This window comes from Scomber scombrus, chromosome 5 (assembly GCF_963691925.1).
Source record: "Scomber scombrus chromosome 5, fScoSco1.1, whole genome shotgun sequence".
NCBI lineage: Eukaryota > Metazoa > Chordata > Actinopteri > Scombriformes > Scombridae > Scomber > Scomber scombrus.
In genome coordinates, this window is record NC_084974.1 from 7,610,732 (window position 1) to 7,637,964 (window position 27,233).

Genomic DNA, 27,233 nt, shown 5'->3' on the forward strand with positions numbered 1-27,233 from the left:
TGCATGCTGATCCTGTTATAGGCCAGTGCTGTTATGTTTAGTCGGTTTGCATGAACACACACACACCCATTCACACCTTGATTATAATACTTTGTTCACACAGATGAAGTGTATGTCCCTCATGAGCTGGTCTTTTGTTATCTTTAAGACATTGCTCAAGTCCACAGACTACGACACACCTGGTGAAAAAATATTTCTAATAACCACAACGTGTAGCAAACGGCAAAAAACAAGGTTTAGGGATCTGAAAATGAGACCTTTATTCAGTAACCGCTCATTGCAATGTTTGACATTAATATCAGCTTTTCATACAGTACAGTGCAAAAAAATACCATCGCAGTCAGACTTGAGGGCAGTTAATAAGTAGAATACAATCATCATCATTATTATCATCATCGTCATCGATATTCTCCAAAGAGGACGGCTATCTTCAGCATCTGACCAATCAGCACAGTATGTGACTAACATGATTAGCACGTTAAAGGCCACTGACAGACTGGACAGGATTCATGTTCTCACATAAATGTCTGTAAACACACACACACACACCCGTACAAACACACATACAGCATATAAACAGCATACAAACAGGAATTCCAAAATGCATTGTTGACTTTTAGGTAAAATGCAATGTGAATAATATAAAATAAGTTAATTTGTACAGTATTTTTCGCGAGAGTACATTGTTATCTTCGTCGCCAGCAGAACGTAAACATCAATAACAACAGTTAAATTCAAGATGGCAGCGAGAGGACAAAACACTTCGGCATCACTGGACTTCGACCCAACTCTTGATTGGCACGAGTGTCCGTAAAGGTGCAGGGACGTGACTGTTGCCCTCCCTGATTGGCTCCGAGCAGAAAAAGACATGCCCATTGACAGCCTGTTGGGAAACTGGCTACTGGCTTGTGCTTTCTGAGAACACAAAGGAGACGGAAACAGCGGGAGAAGGGTGATAAGGCAGGGACGAAGAGCTGAGCTCATCACAGGAGATCTGATGCATCTAGAAGACGAAGATCTTGTCCCTCTGGACGGTGTCGAGGTCGTCGTCCATGGTCAGGAGGACCTAAGCACAGGGACAGGAGAAGGGAGGGGTTCAATGAGTGTTCATGCCATCACATCTGCGCTAATACACCCAGCACAACAAACACGGCTTTACCAGGAAGGATCCAAACATGGCGATGGAGGAAAGAAAGTGCCAAATATCGTGGTCGTCAAAGAATGAGAGGAGGATACAGTCCCGGTTGTGTTCACGAGACTCTGCTGGAGTTTTCTGTTTCAAGAGGGACAAACAGAGTAAACCGATGCTACATTATGAAAGAATACAAAGGTGCAGTGCATAAAAACAAGAGCATGATACTGTGTGAAGAATATTTGTGCTCAATTGGGCTTCAGTGTGAGAGTTGCTGACCTGCCAGGTGCTGAGACCCTGGAAGAAGAAATACAGGGCGAAGCCCCACACCACAGCAGTGAAGAGAATACACACCAATGCCAGACACTTGATTCTCTCACCACTCCGCAGCTAAACACACAAACATACAAAAAACAGCTTTAGATTTGGAGATGAATACAACAAAAAAAACTGTAAATCTAGTCCAATACATGGATAAAAACAAAGACATACCTTCATAATGATGTAGAAGGCAAAGTAGAGCAGCAGGTTACAGATGGCAATGGCCAAAAGGTAGGAGGCGAAGTCATTGGGTCTCTCTATGAGGCCGTAGGCTGCCCTGGAAGAGTGGAAGACACACGGATGAAGCAACATTCAGTAAAGCTAAATCTATTTAAATTCATTATGTGCTTATGTAAGACCAAGTCACAAACGTTTACTTACAAGGACCAGTTCACTATGTTCCCCATTACGAGCAGAACCATACGGTCCTAACAGGCAGACGGACAAAGGGAGGAAGATGATTAATGAGCAGAAGGATAAACCGTGTAATTCAGTGCATTCAGAAGTATGTGGACAATGACGCATTTCCTGTCATGTGTCTCTGTGCTCTAACATATTAGATTTAAATTGCAAACAATGATTATGAAGCTAAAATTTTCCTTATAAATAAATCTTACAGCATCTGATTCCTTGTAAACGTCCTGTAAAACTCGATGAATGATGCTGCTTATTGCCATGACAACACGTCAACATGAGAATGCAGAGGTTTTATTTTTAGTCATTACTCACAATGTACAAGGGTCCACTGCACTGTCTGATGGAGTCTGTGTAGATGATGTACACCACCCTGCGCAAGACCCCCGAGTCTGAGACACAAAGAACATCTCAATACATTTCCAAGTATGTATAAACATGCTAAATATTCATCTGTCTGTACAGTTTGATGTTGTCTCTACACAAAAATCTGTATAAAAACAGGTTCTTTAAATGGGTGACGGCAGCTGATCTAACAAAAAAGGATTGATAGAAACCATTAGGAGTCCAGCCTGTTGGTGTATAAGGTTTAGTTTCTTGCTGTGATCTTACCGAACCTCCACCTGCCCATGTAGTAGAGCTGGGTACTGAGGAGGAGCGTCGCCAAAATGTGGATCACTGAGAAAACGATCCAAAACACTGTGTTTCCTCTCCCAAATACCTGCAAAACAAACCAGCACACTCATTAGGAAACAAAATCTGTGTGTGTGTGTGTGTGTGTGTGTGTGTGTGTGTGTGTGTGTGTGCGCGTGCGTGCGTGCGTGTGCGTGTGCGTGACCCAAAGCCTTGTCTACTGTGTGCGTCTGTACGTACCACTCCCAGCACAGAGAAGAAGATGACTCCGGCCAGGCAGGCGTAGGCAGTGTAAGCGCTCGCGTTGATGTCTGGGTGTCTCTTCTGATACAGCTTCAGCATGCACAGCCCAGCAATCATGTACATGAAGGAAGTGTCTGCAAAGAAGGACAGAAAAACACACACATCTAACTTCTAGCATCTAAAACAATGAAAGAATAATAAGGTCAATAAGGTTTTTCTTTTTCAGATTTGTTTATTACATATAACCAATGTAACTTTTTTTTTCCAGTCCTGGACTCTGAAAATAAATTGTGACTTACACAGAGATGGGAGTTTAATCAGCTTTGTAACATATACAACATTTTTAACACCAGCAGTCTCACCGAACTGAAAGTTGGTGTAGTTGGGACAGACGTGGTAGCAGGCACTGAGCAAGCCCTCCATCATCAGAGCGGTTCCCATGGCGTAGAACAGACCAAAATGCTTCGGGATGCCACATTCCTGATGGGATAAGGTGAGGACGAGATGTAGACGGAGGCACGGAGGAGCCAAAGTGTGAATGTAATAATAGAATATAATCATTCGTTCTAGCATTCTAACAATATAGTGGTCAGTACATTGGCTCCTTGTGTCATTTATCTGTGTGTGTGATATTTGTGTGGATCTGTTTGTGTTGAATGTGCATTACCAGTGCGTTGAGGTCGTTGCGGACCAGGGCTCGGTTGTGGACGATGTCTCTCTTGAGGACAATGAGGAGGAAGAGGAGTCCCAGCATCACGTAGCCCAGGTTACTTAGGATGTTGTTGAATGCACTGCGTGGGACAGCAGCGAAGAATCAGTCACAGTAACGCTTTCAACAGAGCCATTTCTAATAATACACGTGTAGTATTTTAATATACTGTATGTCCTGACTGCTCACCTTAGAGCTCCCAGCGGGTGGGCGCACATGAAGTTGTAGTAGCAGATGTCCTGATTTCCTGTAACGTTGACAACCTGGCGAAGAGAAGATACGTTTAACATCCATCTCCTCTTCATATGAGAGTATTTTTGGCTTTTTATTAAACTTTTTGACACAAAGAAACAGTTTGTTTCCCATCGGTGTTACCGTCTGGTAGGTGATGACCAGCTGGATGACGGGCAGGGCGTAGAACACACCGATGGTGGCGATGTTCCTGGAGAGAAGACAATCATTAGACTTGTTTATAATTATGATTCTTACTTATCTAGTCTTACTGCGTGATTATTTTACTCTCCATCTGCACTATATCTATCATTTCAGCAGCACATCTAACACAGCATAATGTCAAAATATTAGTAATATAATGTCCCTGATTGGAATGATTTGTGGGTCTAAATTGGAGATGTGGATCTAAACAGGATACAAAGTTTCCTCACCAGAAGTAGATTTGGTATTTCTTGCTGAGGACCCTTTTGTCTTTGCGAGCCAGGTCGGACACACACAGAAATTTCTGGAATAAGAAGACAGCAAACACGAGGAGGGGTCAAATTCAAACACGATGACGTATCCAATAATAACTGGTGTTAATATATGCAGAGCTGACTTGCTCACTTGCGTTGATGAAGAGAGACGAGCCATACCTTTGTGCGGACAATGTTTTTGTCCGAGTTGATGTCATCCAGCGTGTCGTAGTCGTCCTCCTCCACAGAGCTCAGAGACTCCTGTCTGCTCCGTCCAACACTGTCCAATGGTCGCTCTGATGAAGAAAAACAAAAAGACTTTTAGTTAACTGGTTGGACAATCTGAGATCTTAAAACGGTCGACTGAATTATTATTTTTTTAGAGATCTAAAGGTGTTCAAGGACATACACCTCTTAGAATTTCTTTGCAATTTTTACAGTTTTCATGCACATTAAAACTGAAATCTTGGAATGATTGCTGATACTTTGATCTTTGTACTATCAGTATTGTTTCGCTGTTCATTTCAGACTAATCAGATGAGGCATGTGGTCATTTCCTGACCTCCACGCAGCTACACATACTTCTTTAGTTTCAATCACTCTTGAATAAATTGAACCAATTTCAAACTCATCAACATGTAAGTCTCATTGCTTTATGATTGATATCGTGCTGATTGGTTTGGTGTACAGCTAAGAGCTGATTGGGCCGATTGTGCGGCAGTGTGTCACCGAAGTGGATGCTTATGTGGTGATGGTGATTGTGGATTGGTCGACGTTTGAAAGGCTCCTGTCCTGATGAACAAAGACACACAGAGAAGCAGTGAGGGCTTGGGTACGCCAGCTGCGGGCAGAGCGATGACAGGCTGTGGAGAATATAAAGTGGAGTGACAGCGGTGGGCCAGAAACAGCGTGTGTGTGTCCATACCCATGTAACCATAGTTGTTATCGGTGGACGTGGCGCTGTCAGTGATGGCCTCTGAACTCAGTGTGCTGCAGTTGTCAGCTGAATAGGAAGAGGAGAGAACGATTCAAACTGTACTTTAGAAAAAAAGCACAAAAACAAAACTGTCTTCCATGTCAAGGAAAGCAACTAAAATCACCAAAACTCACCAAAGGAGCCATATTCATAAGGTGAGGCTGGAGTCTTACCTGCAAATACACACACACACACACACAGGTTCCACTCAAATAAATGTTAACATAATATATATGAGCAAAAAGCACCACTACACCTGATACCTGTTAGTATGTTAACTCTGCATAGTAAAACACTGCTGCCCAGCTGTTAGTAGAAAACATGAGGGAGGCATCGAGACATGCAGGGATTCAATTAGAAAATTGGTTCCTGACCGTTTTTTTCAGGTTGAAATGCCTGAAAAAACATACAGATGGTGACAAATGAAAGGAAAAACCAACATAAAGTGTCTTAGTAAGGTGTCGGGCCATCACATGCTGTCAGAACAGCTTCAGTGTGCCTTGGATTCGATTCTACAGTGTGTGAACTCTTCAGGAGGGATGAACACCATTCTTCCAAAAGATATTCCGTCATTTGGTAGTCAGTCCAAAATCTCTCCTAGATGTTCAATTAGGTTGAGATGTGGTGATTGTTAAGGCCACAGCTTATGATTCACATCATTTTCATACTCATCAACCCATACTCATCAACCCATAGTATAACAGAGCAACCAGATCCCCTCACTGAAAGGACATTCAGACCTGTACTGGTTTTTCCTTTAATCTGTCCCCCCATCTGTAGTTGACATAATGGAGGGTTAGTGAAAGGGTTAAAATGTGACTAAGAAATGGTGCAGCAGTGAGGTGATTTATTTGTGGAGACTGCTCATCACCTCTGCAGTGAGAGTGAACTTGTTTAAGAATTTTACTTGTATGCGTCCTGCAGTTTAAAAATCACATCGAGTCAGCAAGCACAGATACAAATAGACACTGAGAGGCGGTCTTGAGCTGAAGAACCATACACGTCAGCAGTTTTATATACTGCATGATTATTTTTGTGGATTTTTCCACAGTTTGTTAAACTAAAAGGAACATATACTTTGCATCTTTCAAAAAACCACAACAAAAAACTGAAAAACAGACTAATTAACAACAAAGTAAATATACCCTCTGGTTATTTGTATCTTAAAAGGGCCCAACAGAGTCATAGCAGCAAGCCATAATGCTTAACTAACAGTCTAGTAATGGTACCACACTTATGTTACTACACAGTCACTAATCAGCAAATAATATATCTTCATCCTCTACTTTATGAATGATGCTACAAGACGTATAGTGTGAACTAATGCATGCAGAGCATATGCAGACTTGCAACACAGTGTGAGGAAGGGCGATAGATAGAAGTATATATACCATCTCCGTTCTTTCCAAGCAGAGAGGCTGAACCACACATTAGCAGGGGGTAGAGAGAGTGAAAGACACACTCAGTACACACACAGATATGTTAAATTCTACACATAAAAACGCTTAAAGGGAAATTCTTTTATTTTTTAATCTGGGCACTTGTTTTCCCATCATTTTGTGTCTAAGTGACTATTGTAGATATATTTTTAGGAACTGGTCTGTTATTGAGTGACAGCAGATTGGTATTATTAAACTGTCTGATAACAGAAGTAAACACAGGAACTAGCTGAACCACCAACATATTCACCCAAGCACGCCAGCTGGTTATGAGGTAGCATGTATGAGAAGTATGAGGCTGATTTTGACTGCGGTTAGGATGTAAGGAAACTGAAACTAAGTGCAATAACAGATTATCCTGTGGACAATTGTGAGTCACTTGATGTTGACTGGCCAACTGTATTTATTTGACTTAGAGAAAACAGAGAGGAGATAAAGCAACTAAAAGAAGAAAAACAAAGAATGGAGGCAGAGAGGCAGAAAGAAAGGATGTTGTTTCCTGCAATCTGGGCCTGTCAGTGAGAAAAATGAGCCCTTTATTGGATGCAATTTGACAAGCACAATTGCCCCAATTGTTCACTTAGACGCAGAATGATGGGAAATAGTGTCCAGGATGAAAAATACAGGAATTTCCCTTTACATGTAAGTTTATCATCATATACTATATATTACAGTACAGATATGTGACTTTTAAAAAAAAAATAGTATGCTCCATGGACCCTGTAACACGCCCTTAATGGGTCAGTCCATCATACTAGTTGCTGGGTTACCTGTCTCAGCAGGCGACATGTCGGCAGGATTATGATATACATCTCTCCTCTTTATTCTGCAGAAACAGAGAGGAAAAGATGCAATTGAGCGTCATTTGTATTCAGCCTGGTGTCGTTCTTGTAGTGCAGTTATGTGAATTTTTTTTATCACAGATCCAAATCTCTGTTTTAAACTGGGAAAAACCAGATATGACATGAATCTGATCATTGTGAACATTGTAAATGCTGTCTGTGGATGCAGAAATAAGATTTCAAGCTTACCGCCTGCTCTCCACAAAAGCCACCAGCAGAGTGAGCAGGTAGAAGGAGAGGAAAATACCCAGACAGAACAGCATGCCCATCACGTACACATCCGCTGTGGAGAGTAGAGACAGATGTGTTTAAGTTTGATTGTGCTGTGCTATGTAACAATAAAGCATCACTATGTACAGCTTACAGCTAGAAGAGACACATACATACTTTCAATGTAAATTTCATCTCTTACTTTAGGGAGTCCAACACAGTAGTTACTAAAACAATTATACAATTATTAAATTCATTATGTGTAGGAAACATTTTGATTTCATGTGGGACACCAGGAAGCATCAGCTGGTAAATTAAGCAAATATCACTTGATTTAACAGTGGTTATTTTAAAATGCGTTTTTACTCCAGTTCTATGGTGCACATCAAATCCATTAAGGCTGCAAAGTTTTTTGATTAATATACTATTTGTTTGAAAGAAAATTTAAAATAATCTACAACCATTTTGTGCTTCTCAAATGTGAGTATTTGCTGCATTATAGTAAATTAAGTGTTGTTGGGTTGTGGAACAGCTGCTGGTTGGCCAAAACAAGTCATTTGATGACATTACTTTGGGCTCTATGACATTGGAATGGACATTTTCCAATCCAACTTTTCCAGTCCCGATACTGATACCTATACTAGTGATCCAATACCAGTGATTCATTAATAAGCTGTGTGCCTCACTGTGTGGGAGAGACTGGGATGATTCTTTTATGTGTCAGACAAAATCAATCTTGACTTAAACATTGCTTTCCTAACTTTGTTTGACAAAATGTAACACATGAATAAACAGTTGTACAATTACTGAATTGTTATTTATTAAAATAACAGTATCTGATATCAGATCGGCTGATTCTTACAATTCCTGATCCAGCTATTTTAATCAGTAGTGGACCAATATCAGTATCAGTGCATCTCTAATTTTTTCCCCAATACTACTTAAAATATTCATTAGTTGCAGCCCTTACATCCACCAAGGTTATGCCTCACTTTGATCAGGTGATATTGGCACAATATGTGACTTACAGTTGATGGCAGGAGTGACCACAACATCGACTGTCTTGCTGCGGTTTCCGGCATCAATCAGCTCGTCAGGACGCAGAGGGTAGAAGCGCAGCGGACCGCCGCACGCCTCGTCCTCCGTTTTCACCACAACCACCACGTAAAAGCTGTTGCTGGGAAAATCTTTTCTCTGGATGACAGACAAAGAAACATAAGAAGATGATGAAGACTCTGTATGGTAATGTTGTCTATACTTTGTATCAAATGTTTTCAATCCGTGCTGTATTTCAACACCATGTATGTGACTGAATGGGAGACACTACCTGCACGGTGATGGCACCTTTTTTAGTCATAGTCTGGTACATCCCAATGAAGGCCACATTATTGTCCAGATCATAGACAGGGCACTAAAAAAAACAGAGAAAGAGGAAGGACAGACAGAGAAGGGAAGAACATGAAAGCATGAATGGCAGGATTACATAATGAGTGTATAGTAAAATTAGGCAAGAAAAAAGTAAAAAAGAATATAAACCATAGCTGTATCCTATGAGAACATCATGATAGACAGTTTTTATCCTTAATGTCAATTCAGGGCCTTACAATAAACTTTATAATGCACTCATGTGGTGTAAGAGTGCTACTGCATGCTGACCACAGAGCCAAGGGGCCACATGAGGACAGTAGCAGCAGTCTGGTTTACAGTACCTGAATATCCTGGATGGACATAACTGAGCAAGGAAAGGTCATATCTGAGCTGACCTTGACGATAACAGTGTCTACACCATCTGGAAAGACATACTTGAAGTACTGTGACAGAGGAGAATATAAAGAAGAGGGGGGAAAAAACATAAGGAGTAAGAAGGGGTTAATTAGAGAATAGTGTTAGAAAACACACTGTGGCAAGTCAACCATAGTGATGTGTATTATATTTGATTAGGATGTAACATACTGTGATTTGACAGGTTCAGATAAGATAAAGCCCTGTTCCTGTTTCCTATCTTTCCTCACTAGCTCGTATACTGTATGTAGGAGGATGTCTTCATTCCACCAAACAACCACACAACAGAATGGAACAGAAACAGATAAATCATGCATCAGCAACACACAGTAATTAAAACACTGGTTGACACTGGTAAAAAAAAAAAAAAACAGAAGTGTGTCCTTTGTCGTATGTTGAAATGTCACTGCATGCTGAATAATTGTGTCAAGTCAGAAGTCCCCACTATTCTAATCATCCTCTTTTTCACTTTCACTTTCCTCAATGTTTTTCGTCATTTCCACCATCTGACCCCATCCCCCTTCCACTCTGCTATCTGTATCTGTGATTAATCTTCCTCTTTGAAAAGTAACACTGACTTAGAAACACACAAAGCAACAGTATCAAGCTGTATACCTGAGGCTGGGATGGCGACGCGATGAAGCTGAATTTCTTGTCTGTTCTGTAATCGGTGGGAAAATACCATGTCAGACATACCAAGCAAGCAAGACACTTTCGTTTACCATGAAACCTGTAAGAATGCACGACAATTCAGGCAGATGCTTGTGTTTGTGGGATGACATGTAGACATCACTCACTGCAGGGTGAAGCTTTCCACACGGCTGACCCTGAGATTGTAGTTTGTACCCTGGCTGGATAGGGTGGACACATCCACGAAGAAGTACTGGGTCTCTGAGGCGGCACGGGTCGGAGGCTGGCACAGTGTCCGGCCCACATGTTTGTAAGGGTACTTCCTTTGGTAGCTGGAGAGAAAGAAAGAAGTCGACAAAAGATATTTCCCATTAAAAAAGGTTTGAATTCAATTTGTGTTTATTGAAAAGCTTCTGTTCAATTGTCCTAAATAGGTTTGAGCTTTAAATGAAATATTAGATGGTTATGTGAAGAAAGAAATCAAAGCAAAAAGATGTCTTGTTGTATGATGATGATGAGGGGAATTATTATATTAGATTATGTAACATTACAGGGGTATAATAAATTCCCAAGGCTGCTGTTTCAGCATTAGATGACATCATTAGATAATGCATCTTCAACAATCTCTGAGCCAAAATCAATAAATAATCAGCTCTAGAAATGAAAATGTTGCTAAATGCATATCACGTAGCTGAAAGCATGACAGACAGTTTTTCAAAGAAAACGTGACATACGCTGCATGAAAAGGAAGCAATTTTGCTCCAATGACTTTGAGGAAGTTGATTTTCAGTAAACTGGGATCTTCAGATTTGTATTGGGGGATGTACTAGGAGGAAGTGAAAGTCCAAGGTTCATTGCAGATTTGCAAAGGCATGGCCGGCCACGAGGCTGCACAGGCAGGACTGCGGCGAGCAAGACTGAGGCCATTCTGGTGTTGCACAACCAGAGAGAATACCTCAGACTTTGAGAGACACATATCACATCTCAGATGGGCTGATGGCCAGTGACTAATAAATACTCAGACTCAAAGCTTGTTATGAAATCCCACCTGATTAAGTTAGGTTACAAAAGCTGTGTGTCCACCTGCAGCAGTGGATTTAGCAGTTTCGTCCCTACAAAGAACATCAACTGGCCACTAATACCACTGAAAAAAACTATTAAATAGGCACAGGTGTCCAAAACTGAGCCTCATTTCCTCCAACCACCACATATACAAATGATTTTTCATCTAACACAACAAAGATCTACACATCTTCCTGTCTTACAAAGTTATTAAGTATGCATGTGACTTTACGCCACATACTGTATCAACATTGGCTTCATCACATGAGCTGAAGTCATAACTATTTACCATCTAGGGAAGAACAGCAGCAACAACCTGACACTCCCATGAAAAAGCCACAGATCATTACTTTATGTGCTTGTTTGCGTTAGTCAATTAGTTACAAAAAACATGGATACAGGCCGTGTAGAGCTGAGCTGGACAAAAAACAGGCCTGTTGACCCTTACAGTCCATTTACAATTGATTTGGTAATGTTTAGGCTTTGTGATATAATGTCATACATAAAGCTTATCTGTACCTCAAAACTACAAATGTTCCCCTTTTTATTCTCATTCTCTGTCAAAGAAAGCAGTTTTTAAATTACAGAAACACGTGTTGCACTGCTCAATTTGAAACATATAAACTACAGATCAACAATCATTTGTGTATGTTAGGCAAATGTGGGTATGCATTAATTGCTCACAAAGCAACAGGCTCATGGAATTGAAAGTATGTATAGTAAACAAGAAAGGCAACATACAACATATTCTCTAGTACACATAAAGCTGCACATTAAATCTAAACTCACCCCTGCCCTACAATTTATAGAATATTATTTGCGGAGATTTAACAGGATTTAAATTAATAGGCTTGTTAGGGGTCCAGAAGTGGTTCATGGAGGTGGTGTGGGAAGCTGAGAAAGTGGCAAAAAAAAAGACTGAGGGATCAAACCAGTCTACATGGGTTTCTTTTCTTTCTTTCTTTCTTTCTTTACTCACAGGCCTCTGAGTATGAGAGGGACTTGGAAAGACAGCACAGCTTGTTTCTGCCTTACAACAAACAGGATGGGGCTCTCCAAACTCTGTGACAACACGTCCACAGTCACACGCACTCCCTCGGTCTGAAACCCAAAGAAATGACAAGGAAAAACAAATCAAATTGAACTGAAATTGAGTTTAAATCCTTGACAACAAATATACATGTTAGGCAGGGTATACTCACCTTATTCCTGGAGACAGTGTGATTGAAAGCGTAGATGGTCTGGTTTTCACTTGTAACCCTGTCATTGTAGGTCACATCAAATTCTGCATCTTTCTGAATGACGTTTTTGGTCTCTCCCAGTGCCACACTGCCGCAGACAAACTGGGTCACACACAGCCAGAGCAGGGCAACCACTCCTGGGCGCAGCCAGCAGTGAACAGGTCCGGAGCTGCTTTTATGTCGAGATTTCCAGCAACTTCTCAACACCATTTTGTCTGACAACGTCTTAATCAATAACCGAATGATACCAACCGTTATACTAGCATGTAAACACTCCCCGACCCATTCAGCAACAAATTACTCGGGTGGCAAACTGGCCAGGTCCAACTATAACCAGCAAGAAGAGCAGCTGCTAATTGAGAAGCTAAACAGATAGACGAGTGTTTACATGAGCTAAAGACTTGTTCCTCCTTATCGACAGCTGTGACAAACTGGAAACTGTTAACATTACAGTCAATAACACACGTTTGAAGTGAGCAAGATGACTAACGATACTCAATTCCTCTTCCTGTGGAACGCCAAAGCCTGACAGGCTGCTAGCTGGTTGCGCTAATGTTGGCATTGTTTGTTAGCAGCTCCATATTTTGATCCCGGGAGTTTAGCTCCAGCGACGGTAGCCGTGACAAAAATAAAACAGCACGGGGTGGTAACTTGTTTCTTTTAGGTCCAGTGTGAACGGTTGTCACGGCCTGTATCCGCGGTGCCTCGGCATTATACACGTATTTCCCTTGCGGTGGGTGAGGAGTCTGGCTGTGTTTACAGCGTCAAAAATCTATGTCACTAACCCCTCTACACAGCGCAGTTATTTTTTCCCCACCCGCATTCTACGACTGCCCGACCTACTCTACCTCTGATTGGCTCTAACACTAGTTCTTTTACCCTACCTTTCTACCTCTATCTCAACACGTCACTCCTCATGCCTCTAAATCTAAGCAATGTAACCAACGAAGGAAACGAGCACTAGCCAATCAGAACTGGGTGTAAATACGGGTGGGAAATGAATACCCCCTCTCCCCAAACCTCCACTACACGCTCAGACAGTAAACAAACCTAGGGCGACGTCATGACGTCATGGCGTTGCCCTTATTGTTGAGCATATCCACCGTCACTTTTTATTCCTTTGGGAAAATGGTTTGAATTCACTGAATATGACAGGAATATCTCCTCGCAGGTCTATTCATTTACTTACTTGTTTGACAATATTTTATAGTCACAAATTCTTAAGCAGAAAACCCCAACTTTTTTAGAGCTGACTGTCCATATCAATCTATTTCTTCAATATTAGATAAGATAAGATAAGATAAGATAAGATAAGATAAGATAAGATAAGATAAGATAAGATAAGATAAGATAAGATATGCCTTTATTGATTCGCCTTGGGTGAAATTCACATTGACACAGCAGTACAGTGGACAAAAAAAGGAGCAGTGTAAGGGTGAATGTGATAAAATAAATAAAATAAAATACTATAAACAGTAAACAATCTCTGTGTTAATAAATCTGCAATATATAAATGTGCAACATGTAGAAGTTCCTGAGATTATATGCATATGAATGGGATATGCTGGGAGCTGTGGTGTTTTGCAGTCTGATGGCTGAATATACAATAAGATTTACACAATATTTATTTATTTATTTGTTTGTTTGTTTATTCATATTATCATCTTTTGTCCCTCTGGTGTGTTTGTAATTGTAGACTTAATTACCTACCCTCCTACCTCCTTTCTTACCTAACGAATAGTCTAAAAGTAACACTTGTACTAATAAACTTGTGAGAAATTATTATTACTGCAAAAAGAAAATTACACCACATGGGAACATTGTGTGGACCTCAAATTTTTCTGACATTCAGCGGGAAATTTATTAATTTTACTGGGAAAATTTTCACATCTATAAATCCAAGTTATCTAAGTCTTGACCATCGTTGATAGATAATATTATTATTAGAGAAGCATTTTCATGTTCACATGGGTTAGGTCACTCTAAATAACCCAATACGAACCACGTAAAGCTGTTGATCAGTCTACCAAAATGAGCTGTTGGGCTCGACTGATCTTTCCTTTAACTTTAACTTCCTTAAACATTGTCAGTTACCCTTCAAGCACAAAACACCCAGCAGACTACAAATCACAGCTTTATTATATTTTTTAGACACCCAGAAGCCAACCAGTGCTCCTATACTGCAGTACCCCCTGACCCAGAGTGTTAATTTGAAGTGTTGCTGGAGTTTTGACCCCACCAGGGTGTCAATTTGTTTAAACACAAATGAATGTAGAAAAGTGAACCACGTTGCCTTAATTTTGACACAAAACCAAAAACCATGGTCTAAAGCACAGGTAATAATACTGTGTTACCTGCCTTTGGGCACACATAATTGCGACTGATCATCAATATTGAAATATTCATCAATATACCAACCAAAACAAATGCAATCAATCACATTACCTCAAACCAATTGAAATTAAGTTGTTTAAGGGACATGGGAGTCTGGGCCTGGAGGGCCGTTTCCTGCTTTGCTCCATTAGCAATCCAGCATTGAGTAACAAGATGCAGAAACTCCTTTCTACCATGGAGTGGTGCTGTCTACAACCTGGTGAGAGGACTATAGAATAAAAATAGAATAGAATAGAATAGAATACAAAAAGAAAAGAATAGAAGAGAATAGAATAGAATAGAATAATAGTATTTCGCCCATATTTTGTTATTGTCCTACTCAGATGGGATGCCAGTTTTATACTTATTATTATTATTCATGGTAGTAATTATAATATTAATACATATAATAATATATTAATTAGGCTACATTGGCTAAAGTATGACTGCAATTCCCTCTTTATAAGGAATATGGAATCCAATAATTTAATTACCATGGAAGTACAGCCGATGTGCTGCTTTTAATGGCAAAGTGTTCATTAGGAGATCTCCTCAAAGACTGTAGTACCAACAGAAGCATAAGGTCATTTCACAGCACACTGGTGACATTCATTATCTATGCAGCAAATCTATGGTAGAATTAGGCGTAAAGTTTAGATAACAGAACATGTGAGTAGGCTATTTTATAGCCTGTTGTAGGCCTAAATGGCATTTCATTTAATGGAAAATATTAACCTTTGAATCATAATAGAAAGCTGAGTTTGCACATGTGGGATCTTCAAGGCGTTGTACAGTAGACGGCTATAGGGAGTGTGCATTCCGCTGTCCAAATACTTTCAGTGATTTGTATTTCAACACTATGATGGAGTGAAATTGCTATTTGGGTATGTATGTTTTCCTCGACTCGAGGATTTGAATGTGTCATTCTACACTACACTACTGTGACTATTATGTTACGGTTGCGTGTACCTTTAAAGTCTCATGAAGCCGTCTGATCATACATAGTGCAGCAGTTTGCAAGGAATCACTGAATCATGGGAACCAGAGTGATAATGCGCACTTCTTTGTCGCCATGGCAACCACAATACGTTTCTGTGGATGAAGTCATTTGTTACGCTCGTCGTTGCCATGGTTACAACCTAGAGAGGGCGCTGCAGAGGTGCGTTCCACGTAAAATGACGCAGAGGCGGGGGCGTGCCCGCGATGCGCGCTGCGCAAGGCTTCTTGTTGTTCCCGCAGAGAGGCGAGAAGATGGCGGCCGTGTCAAGCGGAGGTGCTGCTGGGTCCGCTGCGGCCGGGATTACGCACTCTGCCCGACCGACCCACGCAGGCATGGGCAACCAGAACCGAGCCCAGCCAACCTCCGGGATCAGCCACCCCAGTCGGACCGGCACGGCCACTGGGTGCATCACCAATCCTGGCCACACTTCGGCCACCAGGCCCCCCCCAGCCCGTGTGGGCCACTACGAAATCGAGCGGACCATCGGCAAGGGAAATTTCGCGGTTGTTAAACTAGCCACACACATCATTACCAAAGCAAAGGTAAGAAGACTGACGCCCGAGCGTTAGAGGTGAATAACTACAAGCTGTCATTGTTTGATTTTCAGCCTTTTTGAGCATGTAGTTAGGATACCGCTGGGGCCTTCAGGCTCCGGAGACACAGCGGACAGCCCGCTTTGGTAACACCGCTGCTTGGAGTCGGGGGCTCCGCTCAACACGGGGCATCACCTCGGGACTACTAGACACTAACAAATTGAGCAGAAATACATCTTATTAACATAATGTTGCTGGAAGTTTTATTGAGGTAAGCTAGAAAGGCCTGGGGTTAATATGTGGCAAAGCGCAGAGGACGGAAAGAAGGGTATTGACGAAGATGAAAAAGACAGCTTTCCGTCTGTTGTAGCTAGCTTAGCTCACGAGCTAATTAGCTGTTTGGCTAGATGCATATATCCATTAGACAGATGCCAACACACCAGGTTAAAAGTTTACAGTAACCTACCGCATAACTTTTAATCAACAATGAACTTCCAAAGTTAGTAGCAGTGCGTTACCCAAGTATTGATAGCTCACTGTGAAATTCAACGTACAATTACAACCGAAAAAATGCTCAAAGCCAACTACAGCAGAGGCAGAAACTTTGAACTCTATAAAATTTGCTAGCTTGACATGCTGTGATATAAAACAGAGTCCCTTGCTTTTATGTTTTCGTTTCAGGAAATGTTTGTTACGTGTTTGTGGTGGGATACCAACCATTTTCTCGTGGTGTAACTTAACCATTTTGTCATGGCTGTATTTCAACTTTACCAGTGTTTGTGGTGTTTAGATATCCCTGTTAATAGTTAGACGGCATTTCCATGAAGCCTACCAAGCAACAAAACATTGACATGGCAAAATTGGTGGTTTCACCACCTCCACCACACAGTTTGAGTGTACGTGGATGCTTTTGCATAGAGTGGGCGCTTGTTAGCAGTATACTTGATGATTGACACTTTTACTAGCAGCCACTATTATCTACAGATGATGTTCATGCAAAACACTATTATACTTGATTAGTAGATGTACTACAATTGGGGTCGCCACAAGTCAGTCCTGTGTACTGATTAATAACTCATTATAACTCAGTTCATGATGGCACTTAATATTGTCTGTTGTTTTTTTGCCAATCAAAAGAGTTGTGTATTTATTTTGGGGTGGATGGGGGTAAGTGAGGCATGGGATATTGAAAGGGAAGGGGGGCCCAAATATCCTTTGTAGTCTTTTTTCATTTGGATCAGGTGCGCTTCATTGTTTCAAAGCTTTTATGTGTGTGTGAGCAGTCTGTTGTCACCCCACATATTTTAACCTGGGTGCTCTTGGCAGGAAGGCTAGGAGAAGCACGTAAAAGCCATTAGAAAAGTCACCTGCATGACCCCCCAGTTGATGCATTTGACAACAGTAGCAGCAGTAAGAATGTTTCTGGTAGCCGCTTTGATTTCCAGCCAGTTGGAGAGCTTCTACTCGGGACCACACTGGCAGTAAGGTGACACAGGGAACCCTCCTCTCATAATACGACTGTTGTTGATCCATGTGATGGATGCTCGGTTGCACTCTATCAACAGATAGGGACAGCTCAGGCCGACACTTTTATTTACCTGATGATCATCATGATGATAATTCCAGTGGTACAAATAAAGGTGTGTCAAGGCAGCAGAGTGTGCAGCGTTACCCCCATGCTCTTGTTGACATGCACACAGACAGGCAGACGCAGCCTAAAGGCCAAAATAAACTTGGGTCAGTAAGTGCCTCTGAGTACGTCTCAGCTCTGCAGAAGACGTTTCTAGAATGACTCTGACTGTGTGTATTCGACTGTCATGTAATTTACAGATCTGTTGATATCAAAGCTGTATGTTCAATCTGATATCAGAGCAGTACAAAGACAGTAGTTGGACAGAATGGTGAGAGATTGATGTGCTGGGTAAGGTTTTTTTGTGTGTGTGAGCCTGTTTTGCTTGTAAGTGTGTGTGTTTGGGGCTGTGTCTGGCTGACTGAGAGTGAGAGACAGGCAAAGGACAAAATGACAGTGGAACAAGCATGACAGAATGAAAGAGAGGCCTTGTTTGTTGTCTGTTTGTGGTAGTCACTGACAGACCCGTCAGTTCATGATTTTTCATCAGCTAGCATGATTTGGGGGGGGGGTTTATAACGATCCAATGAGAAATGCTGACTAGTCAAAAATAGCCGTACATCTCTCTCAGTTGTTAGATGGAGCTGGATGATATCCTGCAGTGCAGTCATACAGAAGAGGATCTGGTTATTTATACGTGGTAGCTTAGAAGCCCAAAGAGGGATGTTCCCTCTTTATGCCTCATTTGCTCTTTTGTTTTGTTATACCTAAAACATTCAAAGGCAATCTGTTGAAAGTTTATTTCCCTTGTACACACTACCATGTCAACTGTGTATTTTGGTAATTTTCATGGAATAGGGGGTGCTTGTGTACACTTGCTAAAAGAGAGGCAACCAAACAACACTTGTGATGGCAGATAGCTTGCATGCTGAACCTGAATATTGTAATAGTGAAAGTTCATCTCCTTCAGACAAAGTTTAGCTGATGAAGTGGAAGTCATAACAGGAGTTTTGATACTCCTCGCAGATGCAGACACACTTTGCTGCTTTCTTGATGAAAGTGGATTTCAGTGGTTAGTCTCTTTATAAACCCCTCAATAAGGCACATAAACTGTGGCTGACACTATAAACCACTCTTCTAGGTATAGCAGTAATTTGTAGACCTGATAGACTAGCCCACCTTGATCTAGATGATTATTGATACTTGTGATAAATTATATTGAAATTTAGTGACTTTTTAAATTACCATTTGTAAATGCCGGTCATAACTTTCCAAAGCCCAAGGTGACGTCCAAAAAACAGACTAAAACATAAAGATCAGTGTACAGTTATATAAAGTAGTGGAAAAAGTAGTAAATTGTCATATTTTAGCTTGAGGTTTTTGTTTTTGCCTATTAAATTACTGGAGTGATTAATCAATACCAACAATGGTTGTGATTGATTTTCTCTCAAACAATTAATCATCTAATTGTTTTCAGCACTGCTTGTAATTTCAACTCCAAGTTTGTTTCCATCCTTTGCTATAACCCAGTCAAAGTCACTGTTGTTGATTTCCATATTTGGGACCTCTTCTGACATTCATCTATTTACTGTGCAGTAGAGCTGAAACAGCTAATGATTAATCAACTGGTTGATTAACAGAACATTAAAGGGGACATATTATGCTTTTCCTTATTGTCAGTCATGCATATACATAATGTTACAGTGTCAGATGTTCATATTAAATATGGCCAAAAGGAGGCCCTTGGTAGGTGGTTACCACACATGCCACATAATGGCAAGGGACTTAAGCTGCGTTCACACCAAAAGCGTCTGACGCGAAAAAATCGCTTGTATCGCGCCGCTTGATCATAAATATCAATTTTGGGATCATCGCTTCATTTACGCTTGCGTCACAGATGAGACGTCGGGACACTTCATTCGTGCTGCCTGATATGAAATCACGTGTTATCGCGCCATTTACATTGATTTTCTATGTAGACTTGCTGTTCAATTCACGTCAGACACTTTTGGTGTGAACGTCCCACTATGCTGCAGGTCACTCCTCTGTATCCTGTAAGCCTCTGCCACCCACTATCAAAAATAAAGACAAAAAGCCCCCCAAAAATCTTTAAATAAATGTAGCCAAAGTGTCAAATAAGGAAATGTAATTCCTGTAACCAAATAGAACTGGCTTCAGACTGCTCTGAACACTCAGTTTCCAGTGTTTTTTCTGCTTTCAGCTCGAGCTGATGTCAGCTTGTGACAGATTTCCTGACTTGGTCATCCACGCATCAATTCACTCTGATAACTGTTCTGCTAACATTACAGCATGTTCCCTTGTTGTTTTGGGGTGGGTCATGCCAAGAAATGACTTGAGGTCAAGCTGACACACTGCATGTTTTTTCCATTACACTGCATGGCAAAATAAAATAAGTAGTTTACCTGTTGAAGGTGTGCTGGTCGTCAGCATCTCTTCATCAAACATCATCAGCACTGTGGCTGTTTCTGCTTGTACTATTCCTCCCTGCGTTATTTCTAACTGGCTATACAAATAGCTCCAAATATCTTCATATGTTGTTGTACAAACAGTTTTTTAGTGATGCTAACAAAGCTCAGCTAGTTCAGTGAGGAACATGTTTAATTTCCCTTTAATTCTTCACAATAAAGTCTCCCGTTTAGTAATTTTAAAAGCTTTTAATATGAAGCAGTAAAGAAGGAAATGTTGGGTTTGCATCAGCACTTGAATACAACTGCCCCTCTGCAATTTTCTGGAAAGCTGGCCAATCACAACGGAGTGGGCAATAGTGTGGCCTTAAAGAGACAGGAGCTAAAACTGCCTGTTAAGAGAAAGAGGCTGAACTGAGGGGCTGGTATAAGATAAAGGAGCAGTTTTTTTTTAACTGTGAATCATGCAAAGCTACTCTTGTAGAGTTCCAGAATAACAAACATAAAGCTGTAAATGAACATAATAGGCACCCTTTACTCTGCAACAATTTCGATAATCGATTAACCATTTATGTCTTTTTTATAGCAAGTCTGTTTTATTGATTTCTTTTTTTAGTTAACAAACAAACAGTAGGAGGAGCAAGCTTAGCCAGGGTAGCCTGGTTACCTTGGTTACCCGCAAGTGTTGTTATCATTATAATGTCAAACGAGAGACCTGCAACACTGACCGAGTGCAATACTATTATTAAAATATACTTTATGTCCGCTGTGAAATGATAACGCATCTCCCTGTCTACCCTCCTCTTCTGTGACGATCAACCTCTCACTCTGCCTTTAAGGGAAGCTGCTCAGAACAGCTATAAACACATTTGATCTCTGATGTGGTCAGACAGTACGTCGTGAGAACTAGTTCTGAAGGAGAGAAAAATATGGTTAAAAAGTATTGTGGTAAAAGGAGTGGTTTAGTGATATATTATTGTAGATGACATCATTAGATCATTAATACTGAGGCATTTTACTGTTGTAGGTGCTGGAGGTGGAGATAGTTTCAACTCCTTTACATACAGTTAGATCATAGATCACCATAAAACAGCTGTCAGCAGGTGTCCTGACTTGTTGCACGAAACATTAATTCATTAATTCAAAGATGTTTTCTTTTTCTTCTATGGAAAAAGAAAACATCTTTGAATATTTTCTTTCTTTGCCGTGCTGTACCAAAATCGTACTGAACTGTGACTCCAAAAACCAAGTTGCATACCGAACTGTGAATTATGCGTACCGCTACACCCCTACCATTCATCTATCTGCAGGGCGGCAACTGTTTTATAATTATCCATCGTCAAACACGTCACAACAGCTGTAAGGTTTGATGTTGAGATTTCTTACTTAGTGATCAATTGCTAAAAAACAAGCCCACTAAAATACAGTGAATATGCTGGATTGTCATTGTATTTTAGTGTATGTACTTGTGTCTTAATTGCTTGACAAAGGATGTATGGTCACTGCCATTGTATGACCAGACTATAGATTTAGTACAGTCACAGACTTTGAGAAGCCCTCCTTTGCGTCGTGCCCACAGCAAGGTGAGCATGATTGGTAAAAGATAGGTGTGTGTGTGTGTGTGTGTGTGTGTGTGTGTGTGTGTGTGTGTGTGTGTGTGTGTGTGTGTGTGTGTGTGTGTGTGTGTGTGTGTGTGTGTGTGTGTGTGTGTGTGTGTGTGTGTGTGTGTGTGTGTGTGTGTGTGTGTGTGTGTGTGTGGACCTGTCCTGTCTGTGGAGAAGCAGACCTTTTTTTTTCTTTCTTTTTTTTTAACTGGTCTTCTTTTTCCTGTCTTATCCTCTTCAGCCCTTTTCCTTTTTGAGTGTTTTTTTTTTTAAGGCGAGAGAAGGATGAGCAGGAGGAAGGGGGCAGGCAGGATGGCAAGCGTTAGGTAACAGGCCTAATGTACTGTGTAACAATTTCACACACTCCCTCTCACTCACACACGCACACACACACCAACTCACGCACAGCTCTCTAACATGCAGCATCTCCTCTCTGCTTCTCAAAGATACACATACGCACGTTCACATTTGATTTCATTTGGGTGAATAATGTGACAAAGGCTGCGTTTCTGCTCGACTTGTCTTCGGGCCCTCTGGTTGTCTTCTGCTGCATTCTCAGTAGTGTGAATCTGCAGCCAGCTGGCCTCAAAAGGGGAATAACATAGTCAAGACTGTGTGTGTGTGTGTTAGGCTTGTGTGATATGGCCTTAAACAATAAACTGCAATAAAATAATTAATTTGTATTTATACAGCCAGCTCCTGTATTTTAGTCAGTGTAATAGATGTTAGATTCACAGATTGTTTTTTTAGAGGCTTGAGTCCAGCTGATGAATACCAAACTTTAAAGTACTTTCAGTCCAGTACAGATCTTAATGAATAAAGTGTGTCCAGCTGGTGATTATCAAGCTAACTTCAGCCTTCTGTTTGACTGGTTGCTTCTTTGGTAACTTTTTCTTCTCACATTCCCAAACGACTGCGACCGACTGTTGGCCTCTACTCTTCCAAAGTTGTCAAAACCTGGAATGTTTACTGTCTCTGCAATGTGCTGCTCTGATTTATTACCCGCAAAGCAAACAGACAATATCATAATCGATCAATCAATCGTCACCAGAGCAGAATTAGATCCTGATGCGACTTGTTGTCAGTGTAGTTATTAAATAATCCAAGTTCCAAAGTTCAAAGTCTACTTTATTGTCAATCCTGCTACATGTAGAGGATTGAAAGTATGTTTCTCTCAGACAGTGAGGTAGACAACAATAAAAAAAAATAATAACAATAATAATAAAGTGACTGGTGCTTTTTTCTGTGAGTGTGTGTGTGTGTATATGTTGGGAGGGTAGGGGTGGGGGGTAAACCGACCAGTTTAGTTTTGGGAGGGGGGGGACTAGTTCCTGTGTTGGCAGAGGGGTGAGAATTTGTTGGGGTCAAGTTTTCATGGCAGAGGGGGGAGGTAGGGGAGAGTGTTCTTCACTTCGAGCCCGAAGGCTGCGGAATCTCCTCCCAGATGACAAGAGACTGAAGAAGCTGTGTGAGGGATGGGTGGGGTCACGTGCAATGCTGAGTGCTTTCCAGGCCAGGTGCTGGCTGTAGATGTCCAGAAGAGAGGGGAGTGAAGCACCAATGATCTTCCAAACCACACAGTGATGCAGCTGGTCAGAATGCTCTCAATGGTGCCACGGTAGAAGGAGCACATGGGTGCCGGGGCTCTGGCTCTCCTCAGTTTGCGGAGGAAATAGAGGAATTGCTGAGCTTTCTTGGCCAGTGATGTGATGTTGTTGGTCCAGGAGAGGTTCTCTGTTATGTGCACACCCAGAAACCTGGTGCTGCTAACCCTCTCCATTGCAGCACCGTTGATGGACAGTAGGGCTGCAACTAACGACTATTTTGATAGTCTGCTAGTCAACGATTATTGAAACGACTAATCAACTAATCGGATCAGTGGTGGTTCTAGCTTGTAAGGCTCCCGGGTGAACTTCCCTTCAGCGGCCACCATATATATAGATCGATAGATAGAAATAACCATAAATACCAAAATGATATATAATCACGAATACAAAAAAAATGAAATACAAGGAATAGAAGCAATTTTTGTATATACATAGAAATAAGTTATTTTAATTATAACGAATTATAACATATTGCTAATAAAAGTGCACAAATCCTATATCACACACAAATAGAACAACACATTTATAAATCAATATTACCATCCTCTAGCAGTGTCAACCAAGAGTCAAGACTAAACCAGTTCACCTTGGGGATGTGAAGACAAAAAATACAACGTGTCTGTGAAACTACATATTCACAGTATGAACTGTGGTTTATTTGGTGTGACTGATTTTAGTTTTTGCATCATTAGGCTACCATATAAAAAAAGGTGCGCTAGACTCCTCAGTGGAGACCTGAGGTCAACCTACTGCTGCTCCTCTCCTACTTCTGACTGAGATCTCAGCAGGTAGAAGCTGTTAGTTCATAAACTCGAAGTAGGGCACGCAGTGTAACTAGGTAAACTGATCCACACAGTGACATTATATCATTGACGTAAATGAGCGATAGTGTGTGTGTGCGCTCCGTGCTGCCCCCGGTAAGATGCTGGCTGCCCATACTGCCACTGAATCGGATGAATTACTACAGCACCACAGTGTTATATCACGGTTTCCCAAGGATTTTTGAGACAAAGGTGACAATATCTGGAGAACATGTGGTGTGTGGTGTGCACAGTCTCACGCAGGGAGAGCAGCCTCCAGTTTGCTCCAGGAAAGTCATCACTGTCCAACACACAGAGGACGCAGCGTTGCTGGTGAGACAGACTGAGCACTGAGTTATTTTCTTCACCTCAGAGTTGGGTTAAGTTGTTTAATGCTGCAGTGTGTGTTTTTCAGCTGCTTTTGTTTGTTACTGCTGGAGTTCACCGCTCTGCAAAGCACGAAAAACACGCCCGACAATTATCGACTATTAAATTTGTCGGCGACTAACTTTGTCATCATTTTTGTTGACAAATCGTTGCACCCCTAATGGACAGAGGACGGTGCTGGGTGTGTGCTATGATCTCCTTTGTCTTCTCCACATTTAGTGAGAGATTATTGTTGCTGCACCACATGGTCAGTTGGCTCACCTCCATCCTGTAGCTTGTCTCATCATTGTTAGTGATGAGACCCACCACAGTTGTATCATCCGCAAACTTTATGAAGAGGTTGGAGCTGTGCTTAGGTGTGCAATGAGGGGTCAGCAGGGTGAAGAGCAGGGGGCTGAGTACACATCCCTGGGGGGGCCCCTGTGTTCAGTGTGATGTTGCTGGATGTGTTGTTGCCTACCTGAACTGCCTGTGGTCTACCAGTAAGAAAGTCCAGTAACCAGTTGCACAGAGTGGTGTTAAGGCCAAGACTGTACAGTTTCTGGATTAGCTGCTGGGGGATGATTGTGTTGAAAGCTGAGCTGAATTCTATGGACAGCATTCTCACATATGAGTCCTTCCTGTCCAGGTGCATGAGGGCTGAATGGATTGCAGTAGAGACTGCATCATCGGGGACTGGTTGGCCCGGTATGCAAACTGGAAGGGGTCCAGGGAGAGAGGGAGGAGGGATTTAATATGCTGCATGACTATCCGTTCAAAGCACTTCATCATAATGGGAGTCAGTGCAACAGGACGGTAAAACTGGACGGAGGTGGCTTCTTTGGCACAGGTATAACAGGGACAACAGCCTGGCTCAGGGAGGTGTTAAAGATGTCTGTGAGGACATCTTTGAGCTCTTCTGCACAGTCCTTTAGCACATGGCCAGATATGTTGTCTGGACCAGCAGCTTTGCGGACATTGATCCTGGAGAGAGATCTCCTCACACTGGCTGGAGACAAGCACAAAACCTGGTCGTCAGGGGGGGAGTGATGTCTTCTGTGCAGGTGTGGGGTTGTCTGCTTTGATGTTGTTATCACAGGTCTGTGGTGGGGGTTTGTAGTCTGTGATGGTCTGAATCCCCTTCCACAGACTCCTTGTGTCTCTGCTGTCTCTGAAGTTAGTGGCTATCATCCTTGTGAATTGTTTTTTGGCTTTCCTGATGCCGCAGGACAGGTTAGCCTTGACTGTTCTCAGTTCTGCAACATCTCCGGCTCTGAATGCAGCATTCCCGGCCTCAGTAGCCTTAAACATCCCCTGTCAACCATGGTTTCTGTGTAGCCCGTGTGGTGATGGTCCTGGTTTCAGTTACATCATCCATAAGCCGTCCATGTAAGCCGTCACTGTCTGAGTATATTCATCCATGTTGATGTGATTGTTGTAGGTGGCTGCCTGCTTAAACACATCCCAATCTGTGGTGGCAAAGCAGTCTTGAACTGCTGAGAAGGCACCTTCTGGCCACACTCGTACCTGCTTCTGAACAGGTATGGTAACTTTCACCTGTGGTCTGTATGCCGGCCTTAGCATAACAGTATGTGGTCAGAGGTAGGGAGGACTGTGGCTTTGTATGCTCCTCTGTGAGTTGTGTAAACCAGTTCCAGATTGTTGTTTTCCCGTGTTGGAAATTCAATGTGTTGGTGCATTCTTGGAAACACAGTCTTAAGATCTGCATGATTGAAATCCCCAGCCAGGATGAAAAATCCATCTGGATGGGCTGTCTGTTGCTCACTGACTGCGTTGTACAGTTCCCTGAGTGCCCCATTCCTGTTGCTATGGTTACAGCTGAAGGGGATGTAAACAGCAACTAACAAGATGGCCGTAAATTCCCTCGGCAGGTAGAAAGGCCGACACTTGATGATCATAAACTCCGCCAGGGGTGAACAATGTCTGCAGACCACCGTAGCATTACAACACCGTGCATCACTGATGTACACACTAACCCCGACACCGTGCGTCTTACCATCCTCAACCCGGGCTCCGTCCGCTCGGTGACACGATAGCCAGTCAAGTTCAATGGCGGAGTCCGGGATGTTGTCGCTGAGCCACGTTTCAGTGAATACAAGAAAACAACACTCTCACGGCATGTTGAGTAGATCTCAGAAGCCGGATGTGGTCCATTTTATTTTCCATGGAGCGTACGTTGGCGAGGACGATGGTTGGAATACCCGGCTTCTATGGGCTAGCTGCTAGCCTAGCCCGGATACCTCCACACTTACCCCACTTCTGCGTCCTCTCTCGCAGTCTGCGGCGTCTCCTCTGCGGGTAGAGTGTAGCAGTTGTTGGCCATCGAACTAACCCGTGTTTCTGGAGTTCTTCAGTTTGTATGGTGTTTAATTTACAAAATTCCGATCTGCAATGTCTAGTAAATCCCTCCGGTTGTATTTTCACCTTGTAAATGAACAAGATAAACTTGTCAAAACCATTGTTTTAGGACAGAGATGGGCCGCTGCGTCTGAACGCGCCGCTTGCACACAAGAAAAAAAGTATATCACACGTTGAGCCCCGACTTGTTCTCTCTGAACATTCGCGTTATCATACAAGCCGTTCCATTTTTGAAACAGAGTCACCGATTGG

General features: G+C 41.9%; 2 protein-coding genes across 5 annotated transcripts in view; one reads left to right on the top strand and one right to left on the bottom strand.

Moving 5' to 3' along the window:
• Positions 1 to 49: 49 nt before the first annotated feature.
• Positions 50 to 13,137, bottom strand: sidt2 (SID1 transmembrane family, member 2). 3 transcript variants are annotated; one of them, XM_062418751.1, is made up of 27 exons: positions 12,285 to 13,137; positions 12,062 to 12,183; positions 10,188 to 10,352; positions 10,006 to 10,051; positions 9,318 to 9,419; positions 8,936 to 9,019; positions 8,637 to 8,802; positions 7,588 to 7,681; positions 7,327 to 7,382; positions 6,509 to 6,535; positions 5,252 to 5,290; positions 5,067 to 5,144; positions 4,871 to 4,933; positions 4,322 to 4,437; positions 4,118 to 4,191; positions 3,828 to 3,894; positions 3,642 to 3,715; positions 3,411 to 3,534; positions 3,106 to 3,223; positions 2,741 to 2,877; positions 2,480 to 2,588; positions 2,183 to 2,259; positions 1,835 to 1,881; positions 1,625 to 1,730; positions 1,412 to 1,522; positions 1,160 to 1,273; positions 50 to 1,066 (listed from the first exon to the last, which is right to left on the bottom strand). In XM_062418751.1, exons 1-27 carry the CDS (start codon positions 12,531 to 12,533, stop codon positions 1,004 to 1,006), a joined length of 2,628 nt encoding a protein of 875 aa, XP_062274735.1. In that variant the 5' UTR covers positions 12,534 to 13,137; the 3' UTR covers positions 50 to 1,003. The 3 variants fall into 3 exon arrangements, with proteins under 3 accessions (XP_062274735.1, XP_062274736.1, XP_062274737.1); XM_062418752.1 differs by lacking the exon at positions 6,509 to 6,535; XM_062418753.1 differs by lacking the exon at positions 4,871 to 4,933.
• A 2,775-nt stretch (positions 13,138 to 15,912) lies between these two features.
• Positions 15,913 to 27,233, top strand: part of sik3 (SIK family kinase 3) — a 43,529-nt gene continuing 32,208 nt past the window's right edge. For both annotated transcript variants that reach the window (XM_062418755.1, XM_062418754.1), the window contains exon 1: positions 15,913 to 16,238. In XM_062418755.1, the coding sequence (XP_062274739.1) occupies positions 15,948 to 16,238 (291 nt within the window). In that variant the 5' untranslated portion in view covers positions 15,913 to 15,947. The remainder of the gene's footprint in view (positions 16,239 to 27,233) is intronic.